Genomic DNA, 14,433 nt, shown 5'->3' with positions numbered 1-14,433 from the left:
ACATGTTTATTGATACTAGAGAGAGAGGGGGGAAGGGAGGGAGGGAGACAAAGGGAGGAGGTCGAGTGGGGATCAAACCACAACCTAGACATGTGCCCTTATTGGGAATCAAACCCACAGCCTCTTGGTTTACCAGACCATGCTCCAACCAAGACATACTGGCCAGGGTTATTACTTTCTTATTTCTAAATATTGATTTCTATCATCACCTCCTTGTGTTGCATTTTGCATTGTTCTAAGTCCTTTTCTATACTACTCACCAGTGCCCTCTTATGGAAAAATATTTTTCAGATAGTTTTCTTTTGTTTTACTCTTTACCATGACTTCTATAGTAAGGTGATTTCGTGATAACATGAAATAATATGCTGGCTAATTACTTGAATATTCTGTTATTTTACTTTACTAATAACTTAAAAATGCAGTAATGGTTGTTTTGCCTCATGTCTTTTACAATTGTGTTTTCTCATTTTTTTTTTGTAGTCCAATGGTGGTCACTCCCTGGGTATAGATTTGATGTCATCGCCTTTTCTGGTAACTGTTGTTATCTTGTATTATATACCATTCACAAGTGCTTTGAGTATACTGTTATATAAATTATGACATATAGTGATTGATTGAAAAGAAAAACAAAATGAATTCAAAACTAAAATATCAATCAATATGAAATCTTTCCATTTCCCAAAAAGGCAATAAAAGGGGTTCAACTCCAGCCTTTTTTCCATTTCAAAAAACAAAATTCAGTTTTATAAGTATTTGTTTTTTCATGTATTCTTCAATTAATAATTAATTGCATGCCTACTATACACCAGGCATTGTACTAAGTAGCAACAGCATCCCCTGGGAACTTGTTAGAAATGTAAAATCGTGGTCCCCACCCTAAGTCTACTGAATCAGAAAAGTCTGGGGAGGGGGAGGCCCTGTAGTCTACATTTTAATAATTTTTCTAGGTGATTCTGATGGAATTTCAATTGCAAACCACTGGGTGAGCTATTCTGATTATTGATTCATTTAGTAAATATTAAATGAGTGCCAAATTCATGCCAGGCACTGGAGATATAGTGGAAATAAAAACCCAGATGTGGTCCTTGCTCTCATGAAGGCTAAAAGTTTGGAAAACTGACCTTTGACTAAATTTTCTTGGTTTAAATCAGTAATTCATACTGGCCTATAATTTCAGATCTCTTAGGCTGAAGAGATTAAGGCCAGATAACAGGCAAACAAAAAATGGAAAAACTATTGGAAAGGATATTGATATTTTTGTTGCCCTTAACCAAATACCCTGTAATGAATTAGTATATAGTAAGATTTGGCTAATTCTGTCATATGCACATTAATAATGGAGGACAGAGGCATTAGATAACAGAAGTTAATCTAAAAACTCAAAAATATTGCTATTTGGTTTCAGAAAATAGTCTGAGTACTCTTTGTGGGTTGATCCCCAAAGGATCAGCAGATAAAGATCCTGATGATAGAGACAAAGATAATGAAGATAAATCAAATGGCAGTTCATCTACTTAGTACATTATTAGTGTGATAGTCACTGGCCAATACAAATGTCTTGGAGTACTTTTCTGTTTTACTTAGCAATGGTGGGTAATATAAGCATTTGGCCCAAATTAAAATGTGAGGAATGTTTTTCTCAGAAAATGTTTTTATTATCTTTTTTCTATTTTATGTTTATTTCTGAATCTAAACTCTCAAAGAATCACTTTCCCCAATGTATTTCATTCTTTACTTACAGTTTTTCAAAGTTCATTATGTTACTGCATGTATCAGTACTTCATTCTTTTGTTGATGAATAACATATCAGTACAGGCCACATTTTATTTATCCATTCATCAGTTGATGGATGACTGGATTTTTTCTGGGTTTTGGGTATTAGAAGTAATGCTGCTATAAACCTTTATGTACAAGTTTTTAAGTGGATATGTTTTCATTTCCCTTGCATGTATATCTAAGAGTGGAAGTTCTGGGTTATTTGGTAAACGTTTAGCATTCTGAGGAACTGCCAAAAAGTTTTCCAAAGTAGCTGCACCATTTTACATTCCCACCAGTAATGTTAGTGAGTTCCAATTTTCCCACATCCTCACCAGCCCTTGTTATTTTTGTCTTTTTGATTGTAGCCATTTTAGTGGGTGTGAAGTAGTATCTCATTGTGGTTTTGATCTGCATTTCCCTAATGGTTTATGATATTGAGCATCTATTCATGTGCCTATTGGTCATTTATCTTCTTTGGAGAAATTTCTATTCTGATCCTTTTCCCATTTGTGAATTGGGCTGTTTGTCTTTTTACTGTTGAGTTGTAAAGGTTCTTTAATATTCTGGGTATGTATTCCATATCAGATATGAGAGTGGAAAATATTTTCTTTCACTCTGTGGGTTGCCTTTTCACTTTCATTTCTCCCCCTCCCCCCAGAGGACATCAACCACTGAATTACTTTTTGATAGTGTCATTTGAAAAACAGAAGTTTTTAATTTTGATGAAGTCCAACTTACATATTTTTTCTTTTAGTGTCGTACCCAAGAAGGTGTTCCAAACCCCACGTCACAAAGATTTATCTCTATTTTTTGTTTTTAGAGTTTTATAGTTTTAGCTCTTAAAATTAGGTTCATGAATCATCACCCCCAGGTTTGACGATTCACTAGGAGGACTTAAAGGACTCAGCATATAGTCATACGCGTAGCTATGATTTATTACAGCAAAAGGATACAAAGCAAAATCAGCAAAGGGAAAAGGTGAATTGGACAAAGTCCAGGTAAAACAGGCACCAACTTTCAGAGTACTCTTTCAGTAGACTCAGGCAGGATGTGCTTAATTCCCCCAGCCAAAAAGTTGTGACATGTATACAATATTGCCAACTAGGGAAGCTCATTTAAAGATGCAACACCCAGGACTTTTACTGGGGGCTGCTCACATAAACAGCCTCCGCCTGGCACATACCAAAATTCCAGACTCCCACAGGGAAAGCAAGTGTTCAACAGAAACCATAATGTTTACACAAACAGTTTAGGCACAATCAGCCACTGTTACTAGTTCTGGGAATGGTAGGAACCCTTCCAAAATGCAGGTCTCCAAGTGCCAGTCAGGAGCCAGTCATGTAAGCAGGCCTTTTCAAAAAATAGCACTTTTGGCCTTCTATATTAACTACTTTCTGCACAGTAACCCATTTTGACTGAAATTTTTGTGTATGATGTGAGGTAGGGGGTCCAAATTCATTCTTTTGCATGTGAATATCCAGTTTTTCCAGCACCACTTCTTGGAAAAATTATCTTTACCCCCATCTAATTTTCTTGGCATCCTAGTTTAAAATTAATTGATGAAAATATAATGGTTTATTTCAGAATTCTCAACTCCATTTAATTGATCTACATCCCTAGCCTATGCTTATATGACACAATCTTGATTATTGTAGATTTGCAGTAACATTTGAAATTGGAAGTTCTAGATCAACTTGAGTCTTCTTTTTTAACATTGTATTACTATCATGGCCCCTTGAATTTCCGTTTGAATTTCAGGATAAACTCATTAGTTTCTGCAGGTAACCCAGTTGGGATTTTGATAAGGATTGTTTTCAAACTGTAGATCAGTTTTTAAAAAGATTTTATTTATTTTTAGAGACAGGGGGAGGGAGGAAGAAAGAAGAGATAAATACCGATGTGAGAGAGAAACACCGATAGGTTGCTATAAGTCTTGTTATATTGTATTTTCATTTTCATTCATCTTAGAGGGTTTTCTAATTTTCCTTGTGATTTCTTTCTTAACCCACTGGTTATTTAGGGGTGTATTTTCTAATTTCCACATATGTATAAATTTCCTTTCCAAATTTCTTTCCAAAATTTTCTTCTGTTATTGGTTGGTAATTTGATGTCATTGTAGTCAGAGAACATACTGTCTCTGGTTTCAATTCTTTTAAATTGATTGAGGCTGTGTTATAGTTTATGAATTCAACAAACTAAGCTGTAGACCAGCAACAATTTTAACAGATAACCAGGGAGAGACAGCTGAAAACCTTTCATGTGTCAGTATTTTTACAGTTCTTTTTATGAATCACTACATTGCTTTCTAAAAGGTTTATATTGCTGCTGCTAGCTCCTCAGCAGTCTACTAGCTTCACTGTAACCTCTTTATCTTGGGTATTACATTTCATATGTGGTTTATAATTCTGCAGAGTGTTTATTATTCACTGTGCTGTAATACTTTATCAGAGGAACAAAGATAACTTTGATTTATATTCTTTCCTCCCAAGTCACCTGGAAATTCTATGACTCCAAGTAGTGGGTTATTTACTAGTGTACATGATCAACAGACATTGAAAGATAATCGTCAAGGTCAATGGCAACGCCGAAGAAGGTTGGATGGAGCACTGAACAGAGTCCCAATTGGATTTTATCAAAAAGTATGGAAAGTTTTGCAGAAGGTGAGCATAACACATTGCAGATGCCTCTTTGTTTTTCCCCTTGAATTCCTCATTCTCCTTGGCTGATATGATATAACTGTGACATCACTGCAATTATAGAGAAGTCAAATGCTAGAAGATGAAACCTAGAAGAAAACAAAAATGAGAGTGGATTTTGTTATTTTTTTATATTATTGAAAATGTACTGTCTTTCCACTGTTGTTGCTATGGTGTCATTTGCAAATTAGATTTCAGAAATCATCACTTTACTGCTTTTGGCCACAGCTGGACATTGTGATACAGTTGGATTTGGTGATAAATACCTTACTCTCTTTGTAGCTATTGTAGAGTGGGAATGTTATTTGTAGCAATATGCTATTAATAATGAAATGGCACAATAGTAAAATAACTGCAGCATGTAAGGAGTTTGCATGAGAAGCTCTTACCTTTATTTTTCTTGGAGGGAAACTACTAAATAAACACAAATTCATAATGATATTAATAATCCAAAGACTTTGTTGGTGTGACCAATTTTGCTTTTCTTTCAAAAGCTTAGTTTGCCAAAGACATTTAAGGATACATCATACCATTATGTTTGTGACAGATTTAGAGGGCCAAGAAGACCACTGTACTCATTCAGTAATCTCATTCATAGTCTCTCAGGTGCCACTTTTTGTTTCATAGCCTTTGGCAAGAACCTGAAGAATACTTCATCCAAGACTTAAGTTATGTCTCCCCTTAGCACATTAATATTCTTCTGTGGACAGAAGCATATGATCTTTTGGAAAGGTGGAAGTTGATTCCTTAGACTATCATCATCTCTGGCAATCTTCCTTTCAAATAGTATCTAAAACTTACTTTCCTTCCATCTAACTTCTATAGCACAGTGGTGATAGATATGCACTTTACCTTTTCAGTTATACCTGAGTTATAGAAATTCAATTTCACAGATGTGTGGTAGCTACTGCTCTACCCCAGATACCACAGAAAGTATCTCTTCTTGTCACTAAGGAGTTTAGTCCATAGTTATCTTAATTAGCTGCTATAATGCAAGTTCAAAATGTGTTATGATAAAGGTGTAAAACCATGAGGCTGTGAAAATCTAAGAGAAGGAAAATTTAAATCTGGCTAGGAAGGTTGGGTAATTTTTTTCCAGTAATAAAATTTATTCTGAATAAAAGTCTTTGCCACCACCACAATTTTTGCCCTAAGGCAAAAGAGTAACAAAAAAAAAGATTTTTTTATTGTTGTTCAAGTACAGTTTTCTGCCTTTTCTCTCCCATTTCCACCCACTCCCCTGTTATTGTCCACGTGTCCTTTTACAGAGAAGATTGGGTATTTTTGTGGCAGAACAAAACCTGGACTTTGAATCCTGACCTAAAAGGAACAACAAATGCCCTCTGGTTTTTTATTCCATTCTTTTTAGAGTATGAATGTAACATAATCACTGTGCACATACTTTTGAAGGCTAGTAATTGTACAAAGACTGTTTTTGACTTATAGAATATGGGATAGAAGTGTCTGGTAGAGTCAATAAATCTATTGGATTGAAATCTTCATCTGTAGTTTAGTATATAATGTCTTGGTTTATTTAAAATATAAAACAGCAAGTCATTAATTCTCATTACTTCCTAGTAATTGAGCTAATGGTGGAGGGAAAGATAAAATATTCATTCATTCATATAGCATTTCTTGAACATCTGTTGTGCACTAGGCTATGTCCTAGGTGCTGACAGCAATACCGCAAAGAACAAAACAGACAACAATCTCTGACCTTATGGAACTTACATTCTCCTAGTGAGAGGCAAATAATAAATTACAAACATAATAAATAGGTAAGTTATAAAGAATGTTAAAAGATGACAAGTACTACAGAAGAAGTAGAGCAGGGTGAGAGAATCAGGAGTGCTGATGGGGGGTGATTCACTAGAAAATGTAGTTAACTGTGCATGTCCATTAAATACGTACCTTGAGTTTTTCTTCAGCCTAAAAATCTCTGTGAAAGCTTATTTGTGTTGGCTCTGGGACTGAGCATGGTATTCTCCCATGTAATCTCTGAATCTTTGGAGCCAGGCTATCGCCAAAGGTAGACCTTCCGTATCCCTTCCACTCTCCTACCTAAAGGATGAATCTTTGGTCTCCTGTAGACTAACCCTGCTTCTTGCCATGTGGTAATCACAACCCCTTGGCAAGGACACTTGAGCTGCAGGGCCTTTCCATGGCCTGTGACTACTCAGCTTCTACCTTGTGAAGCACACTTATAAATACTAAGTGTCCCTTTACAGCCTCCCAGTTGTCAGCATATCTTACTGACAACATGTTTTTTCTGTTTTGCAGTGTCATGGACTTTCTGTGGAAGGTTTTGTTCTTCCTTCTTCAACCACTAGAGAGGTAAGATGTCTTTCACATTTATGTGATTGATAGCTTGTCTGGCTAAAGTATTTCAGTGATCACTTTTCAGAATAACAGATCTATGCTTTTATAAATCAACTGAACAGGAAATGCATTTGAAGAGAGAAGAGAATGCTTTTTAAAAACTAGAACAGGTATATTAGGGAACAATTAGGTATTACATTAGTTATAGAAGGACAGCTTCTTTTAATGATCAAGTTGGGCTAATTTATGTCAGTGTGGACTGAGGTGGAGAAGTCAGACAAGATCAAAACCTAAGAATGAATGAATGATTGCTCATGTCCCGATTCTTCTCATCCCCAGCATTCTCTAGCAGGATGCTTGTAGACTATTAGATCATAAACCACTGGTCCTTAGCTCTTTGTCATAGTAACCTGAGCTCTCATCTCCAGTTCAGTGGACTATAGTCTCCAGGGATGAGGTCTGGGTATCAGTACCTAAAAAAAAATCCTTAGGATGACTCATGGTTGGAAAACATTGCTGTGAACCACAGACATACTTTATCAGGTGCTTTAATATTTCACTTTTTGCCCAATCATATGGAAATTTTAAGAAATAGGTTGTATGCAAAATCAACACAGGAGTTAGAATTAGCAAGCCAGATACAGTAAGACTGGACAGTAGAAAATTCTTAAAAACAGGGGAAAAAGGGGGAGGGATTTTGAGGAACAAGTATGAAAGACACAGGGATGAGGACTGGGGGGGGGGATGGGAGGAAGGGGGGAGACCGGGAGGGGGGGGGGGATGGGAGAAATGGATAAAAAAATGTACTTGAAAAGTAACTAAATAAAATTTAATTAAAAAAAAAACAACACTGGAATGGTTATAGATAATGTCTGGAGAGGCAGATACAGAAAGCTGCTGCTATGTTTCAAGGCTTTACTCTTGCCTATAGGTCTTTCCTGTAATAAGAACACTGTGCACTCTATTTGGTCTTTCTCTGCCTTTAAGCAAGATTGAAATGTTAATAGAATTAATAATAATACATACCTGTATGTATTCACACCTGTAAATGAGTGGTACCTGTAAGAGTCTTCACACCACCTTCATACCTTATTTAATTTGATCTTCAACACAGCTATTTGAGATAGGTAAGGAAGGGATTGTAGTTACTGATTTAAAATAAGGAAACAAATTTTGATGAATTATGCAAGGTTACAGAGCTAGTAATTGATGGAGAGAAAACTTGAACCCAGGTTTTGAAATTACAAATGTACATTGCCGCCCTAAACTATACTCAATACAATTTTGTCAGAAATGATTCCGCAATACCTTTCATCCTAAAATTACTTCAATTTTAATAACCATTTAAACCTAACGGTATATTAATGCTTTACATACCTCTAATCATCATGTATATATGATTTTCAGTTCTATTTAGATTTTTCCTTTATCAACAGTCATCATATTTACTCTTTTAAATGACTCTATAAAAACTCTTGAAGTCACTAATACCGTAATATGCCATTATTTACACAGCCATTCCCATGTTAGGTTACTTCTAGTTTTGCACTTATTATTAATGCTGCTATAAACACTCTGGTACATAAGGATTTTTTTTCCTCTTTGAATTATTTTGTTAGGATGAACTCCCAGAAATAGGATTTGCGGTTAGAGGGCATTGACACTTTTACAATGCATCAGGCAATGTCACATTGCCTTCCAAAAAGTGGGGGACCAATTTACTCAATTGCTTTAGAGGATATTGAAGCAGTGATCTTGGCTACAGTGTTTTTACTACCTTTCCGAACAGGTGATTGGTGTTTTCTGATGATGGTTTCTTCAGAAGTGATTTTTTTTTTTCTCTACCACAGATGACACCGGGAGAGATTAAATTCTCCGTTCATGTGGAGTCTGTCCTAAATCGTGTACCTCAGCCAGAATACCGTCAACTTCTGGTTGAAGCCATCCTTGTCCTCACCATGATGGCAGATATTGAAATTCATAGTATTGGAAGCATCATTGCTGTGGAAAAAATAGTGCATATTGCCAATGACTTGTTCCTTCAAGAACAGGTAGGCAGAGCCATTGTTTTCTCAAAGGGGAATGTCTGGCATTAACCTGACTACATTCAGAGTTCTTCATGAAGCCAAGGTCACTTTCTTGTGCCTTCTTCCTCATAGCTCTCTTCTGGGTCCCTGGTGTAGTGGCTCAGAGCTGATTGCAAAGGAAGTAGGCTGTGAGGTGACCTGCCTTTCACCATGTGTTTTGTAGCTGGGTTAGATGGTAAAGCTGCCTGGAACTCAGGAAGCTTTTATGCTTTTCCTCATATTTCAAACTTCTTATTATACTAGTTTCAGTTGTAAATAAGGACTTCATAAGAGACTAATAATGGATGTCATATCCTTCCTGAACATTAAGGAAAAGAGATTTCATTTTCATTTTGGTTTGCTTTTGCTTTTGCTGTTTACCTATAGGAAAAATTAAACTGAATCTTTTAATTCTACATTTGTCTTACTTTCTTAATAAATTTTCTTCCAGGAAATTAACCATATTTTTTTAATGTAAACTATTTATTGAAAGCTTTGTACATGTGTTCTAGATTAGGGGTAAGAACACATAAGGTGAAGGACATACACTGTTTTCAATAGGAAAAATCTCCAAAATGTGTAATAGGCGTTTCATTCTATTAGGCACTGTGGGAGAATGCAGAAGAAATGAAAAGTATCCAAGATTTTCTAGGACAGTCCTAATTTTAAATATTCTAGATTGATATTAGTTTATATATCAGAAAATGTGATGATTCCTTTTAAACATAGACTCTAGCTTGGAAAGCTTGTGGTCTATTTAAATTATGTCAATTTAGAAAGAAATAATGATCACATGCAAGATATATAAAATAATACAGAAATAAAATCAGTACTATTAGATTCAGACCAAAGTCCCTCTAGGGTGATTTGTAAGTATTAACATTTGAATTTTAAAGATATAACTCATTTAATTAACAATTATATTTATCTTTAAAAAGTTCTAAGCAATAAATACTTTAAACAGAATTTCATATTTTTTGTAGATCTAGTGAAATATGCATGTATACAAACTCATATTCACTGCTTTGTGTATAACTTTGATCCTTTCTTGGCTAAGCAGCCTGAGATCCAACTAGTTGGTGATGGGGAGGAAGCTCTGAGTTACCCTAATCAGGACTTGAATTAACAGGACTAGTAATTTTTCCTTTCCTCTGTGTTCTCCCACCCTTAAAAACCAAACAGAAAACCCTCGGCGCAGATGATACCATGTTGGCAAAGGATCCTGCATCTGGCATCTGTACTCTTCTGTATGACAGTGCACCAAGTGGCAGGTTTGGCACCATGACCTACCTCTCCAAGGCAGCTGCCACCTACGTGCAGGAATTTCTGCCCCACAGTATCTGTGCCATGCAATGAGGCCTTTGGGCTCTGGCTACTGGGAGCCTTTGAACAGCTGGTTCCTGCCTCGGTTGATTGTGCATGGAACTGAAATGAGATGGCCTCATCACTCCCACCCTTCCCCCTTCCAACTCATCACTCCCAAGAAGAGAGAACTTCTTTGACAAACTAACTGCTTTAGAAGAAATGAACCCTTGCTCACCCAGGCTCTTCATTGTGGGCCTTCATTCTTTAATGTTTCACTAAAGTTAGCATGTGTTTTTATTTTAACTCCTGTTTATGGAGCAGGTATTAATAATAACTTATTCTTCAAGTTTGGGTTTTCTTATATATGGTTTCCTTGTGTGAATGAGTGGTGGGTGCTTTGGGTGCTTCAAGTGAGTAAAACCCTAAATCATTGAACTTTATGCTTCTATGAATTGCAAATATGTATTCTAAGTGCCTTTTCTTGGAAAAAAGAGAGTGGCAGATTATACTTTCCTTCTTTACTTACATGTTGCCTCACACTGAACAAAAATATTTCTGTGTAGAATTATTGTTTCTGCTTTTGCCTTTTCTGTAACTGCACACATAATTTCTACTCAACCTCTGGTGAAATATTAAAAAAATGTAAGTCCAGTGTGTATAGTTCAGGAATTGTGTATTAACACTCAAAATCACATTTTATGAAGATCTCTGGGACTCTTAGAGATGTATTTGTAGCAGAATAACCCAGAGAAATGAAGCCAGGAATACAATTGCAGAGGTAAAGGGAGCAGAAGAGAAGACGCCTGTGTAGTGTGTTATTCCTAGGGAGCCACAGAGAGAATCAGAGGTGCCCTGAAGAGAGCCTTGTGCACCTAATCCTGGCCTCTGAAGGGTGGGCTGGCACAAAACGGAGACTAACTGAAGCCTCGTCTTTGGTAAACAAGAATCCAGCACTCTAGTCTTCGGATGCTTTCCTGAGCACTCTGTAGGAGGCTACAGTGTTCTTAGGAGGCTCCTGGTGTTCATTCATTCACCTGATCTCTGTCTCACCCAGCTACTTGCTTTCTACAGCATCCAACCCACCCCCAATTCCCTGCCCTCCCATCTATTCTTAAAGTTTTTCACTTACATTTTCACCTCCTGATTCTAGTGTCAGTGTATATCTTGCTATCTGTGGGCATACATCTGTTTCTTGTACACACCTGCATTTGTGTCTAAGCATACATGGGAAATTTTCTGAATATAAGTACCTTTATGTGCCTGTACATCTGTATCTACATTTAACAGACTAAGTAAGTATGTAAATATGAATGTTGCTTGTTGTGGGGGGTGAGTTGGAGAGTGACTGTGACTTCAGACTGACACACGAAAGGTAGTGAAAGAATTGCAAAGTCCTCTTCCCAGGTCCCATGTTTAGGTAGCCTTGTTTGAAGATTGTTTCTTCTAACTTTCTGTCTTAGTTAGGGCTGCTGTAACAAAAACCATAGGTGGGTTAAACAACAAACATTTATTTCCCACAGTTCTGGGAGCTGAGAGGTCCAAAGCCAAGGTACCAGCAGGTTCAGTGTCTAGTGAGGGTGTGCTTCCTGGTTTTGCAGATAGCTGCCTTCTTGCTGTGTCTTCACATAGCACAGAGACAGAGCTGTGGTCTCTTTCTTTTCTTATAAGGATATTAATCCTGTCATGGAGACTCCACACTCATGATTTCATCTAATCCTGATTAGCTCTGAAAAAGACCCCACCTTCAACTACCAGGACATTAGGGCTTAAAGGTTCCACGTAAGCATTTTGGAGGGACACATTTAGCCCATAGCATTTTATGTGGAAACACTACAAATTTCTCTGTTTGCACTCAGAAAACTTCCCACTTCAATCCCTTCCTTTCCTTCAGATTTTTTCAGGTTTTTCTCCAAGAATGGGGATGGAGATCAGGGACTCTCTAAATAATTCTTATAGAACCAGTGACAATGTTATGAGTATACATGAATAAGTGAGCATAGTAGAATGATAGAAAATGGATAGGAGCAAAGAGAGGATGGCTAGTCTTCTCAGTACCTCCCTTAGAGCAAATGAAAACACAAAGTAAGTAGCTTCCTGCTTACATGAGTTTCTGGTCACTTAAAAGGTAATTTACAACCTGTCCTGAAAATGTGTTTTGTTTTCAACAGTTAGCTACAAGTATACCCCACCAGGTGGTGGGGGGAAAGTGCACCTGCGGGTGAAAATCACCACTTCCTGCCACACTCATCTGCCTGAACTGACACCCAAGGCTGCATTTCTCTGGATTTACTAAACTGTCTAGCGCTCTGCTGCCCTCTTATCACTGTGCTTCATTTTTAAATCAACTCTTTAGAAAACTCGGTTTGTATTTTATTCGTTTTAAACATGTGAGACTAAAAGACATGTTGGGTTTTTAAAATCACTTCTGTTTTCAAAATAGAATAAAAATAGAATTTCCAATTAAATCATGTCTGGTGCCAGTGTGTAAAACTTAATATGTATTTTTGTGATTGGGGCTTATTTCATGTACTCTAATTATACAGTACACTCAAAGTGCATTAATTGGATCAAAGAAGAATAATATTAATACACAAAATAATATTATACATTATATAACATTAGATATGTAAAGAAATTCAGTTTTACCATTCAATAAATACGTTGAGTTTATTGACGTCTTTAGAAAACCTGTTCTGATGAATGAATAAGACTGATTTTTACTCAGCCTTAACAGTTGTGTGCAAATAGTGCTTCTGCACTACTGGAAGGTACTAAGAACAATTTGTTCTCTTAAGTATTCCATATATCCAGCAGAATCTTGTTTATACTACTCATTAGCATTTTGTGTAACAAAAGATGGTTTACCCAGCAAGGATGAACAAGTTGCTACAGTCCCATCCTGTTTAATCACATTTCACTATGATACATTGTGGAATTTTTATGCAACTGGTGGGGCAAAACTTGTTTTTAGCCACAGCTCACAAAACCTTTACCGTCCTTTTTAAAAAATATTTTATTTATTTTCAGAGAGAGGGTAAGGGAGGGAGAAAGAGAGAGAAACATCAATGTGTGGTTGCCTCACGAGTGCCCCCTACTGGGGACCTGGCCTGCAACACAAGTCTGTGCCCCAAACTGGAAATCGAACTGGTGACCCTTTAGTTCACAGTTTGCACTCGGTCCACTGAGCTATACCAGCTAGGGGCTTTACCATCCTTTTTGCACTTACCAAAACCCTAGTACCTGTACTAATACAGTGGAGATGCAGTGTTTTCCACATTTAGTCTTCATTTCTTATTAAACTTGAGTAAACTTAGGGCTCAGTTTTCCCAGGACAGTCCTCATTTATGCCTGTTGTCCTGCAGTAATTGCTAATAGTACTCTCTGTCACTCTCAAAAGTGTCCCAGTTTGGATGATATGGTCACCCTATATTTAGCAGAAGTCTGATTTCTTTCAAGGTTAGGCCTAAAAGCCAAGGACCTATTCTCAAACCACTGGCAATACTCATGCAGCCATGGTACTGGGGTGAGGACAACAATGGGGGGAAACTTTTTCAAAAAGTATGGACTATTTGGCATAACACCAGACATTGTTATACAGGCACTGTGCAAGGACTGAGGCACTGATCCTTTAAGCACATTTTTCCAGATCAAACAGCTAGTAAGTGGTAGAGCTTACTTGCTCAAGCAGTCTGACTCTATATATAGAGTTCATGAAAAGACACTAGAAAGTGGTGTGAAAACAAGGGTCAGTCTGTTAAGTACGATTGTGGAAGATTAGGAAATGCACAAAACAAAGCAGACAAATGGGTGGGTTTCTTTTTATTGTGTTCCTTTCCCATCTGCCTACACCTGCCAGCAAGTAAAGGCAAGTGAGGTCACCAAAAGTGGCAAGCCCGAACTGACCTTTCTGGTTCAAAAACTACCTTCAGTAGCAATGGTTGAGTCAAGTCAGTCAAGGAATTTGGCCAGTGTCACCACACGGGGGCACTATGGAGCCATGGTTTATGCTACTTCCCCTGACCTCAAGTCCTTTGACTGCAAATCTAGTGCTTTGGGAAGGGTTTTCTTCCCAACTTAAGGACCACTTGGGTATTAAGCATGTGGAAAATTGAAGCTAGGGACTCGCGGCATGGTTTGTACTCTGTCTTATTATAAACAAGGATCCAGCCTCCCTGTGAGATCTGCTACGGTAATACTGCTGCCAATTTCAGAGCCTCCTGCAGCAATATATTTTCTCCATAATTGAATTATCTTCCTACATTGTATACCAGTTGAGAGTTTCCGGTTTA

The 14,433-nt window shown here is 37.2% G+C and overlaps 1 protein-coding gene across 3 annotated transcripts in view; it reads left to right on the top strand.

Moving 5' to 3' along the window:
* Window positions 1–12,650, top strand: part of PHKA1 (phosphorylase kinase regulatory subunit alpha 1) — a 148,866-nt gene extending 136,216 nt beyond the window's left edge. For all 3 annotated transcript variants that reach the window (XM_037145459.2, XM_053662306.1, XM_037145458.2), the window contains 5 exons: window positions 481–531; window positions 4,248–4,418; window positions 6,735–6,788; window positions 8,624–8,824; window positions 10,022–12,650. In XM_037145459.2, coding sequence (XP_037001354.1) covers window positions 481–531; window positions 4,248–4,418; window positions 6,735–6,788; window positions 8,624–8,824; window positions 10,022–10,195 — 651 coding nt within the window. In that variant the 3' untranslated portion in view covers window positions 10,196–12,650. The remainder of the gene's footprint in view (window positions 1–480; window positions 532–4,247; window positions 4,419–6,734; window positions 6,789–8,623; window positions 8,825–10,021) is intronic.
* The last annotated feature ends 1,783 nt before the right edge of the window (window positions 12,651–14,433 follow it).

The sequence above is a fragment of the Artibeus jamaicensis genome, unplaced genomic scaffold (genome assembly GCF_021234435.1).
Source record: "Artibeus jamaicensis isolate MK-2021 breed Jamaican fruit bat unplaced genomic scaffold, CSHL_Jam_final contig_2377, whole genome shotgun sequence".
NCBI classification, from domain to species: domain Eukaryota; kingdom Metazoa; phylum Chordata; class Mammalia; order Chiroptera; family Phyllostomidae; genus Artibeus; species Artibeus jamaicensis.
Note: the sequence above shows the minus strand (reverse complement) of the source record. Positions and strands in the feature narration are given on the sequence as shown.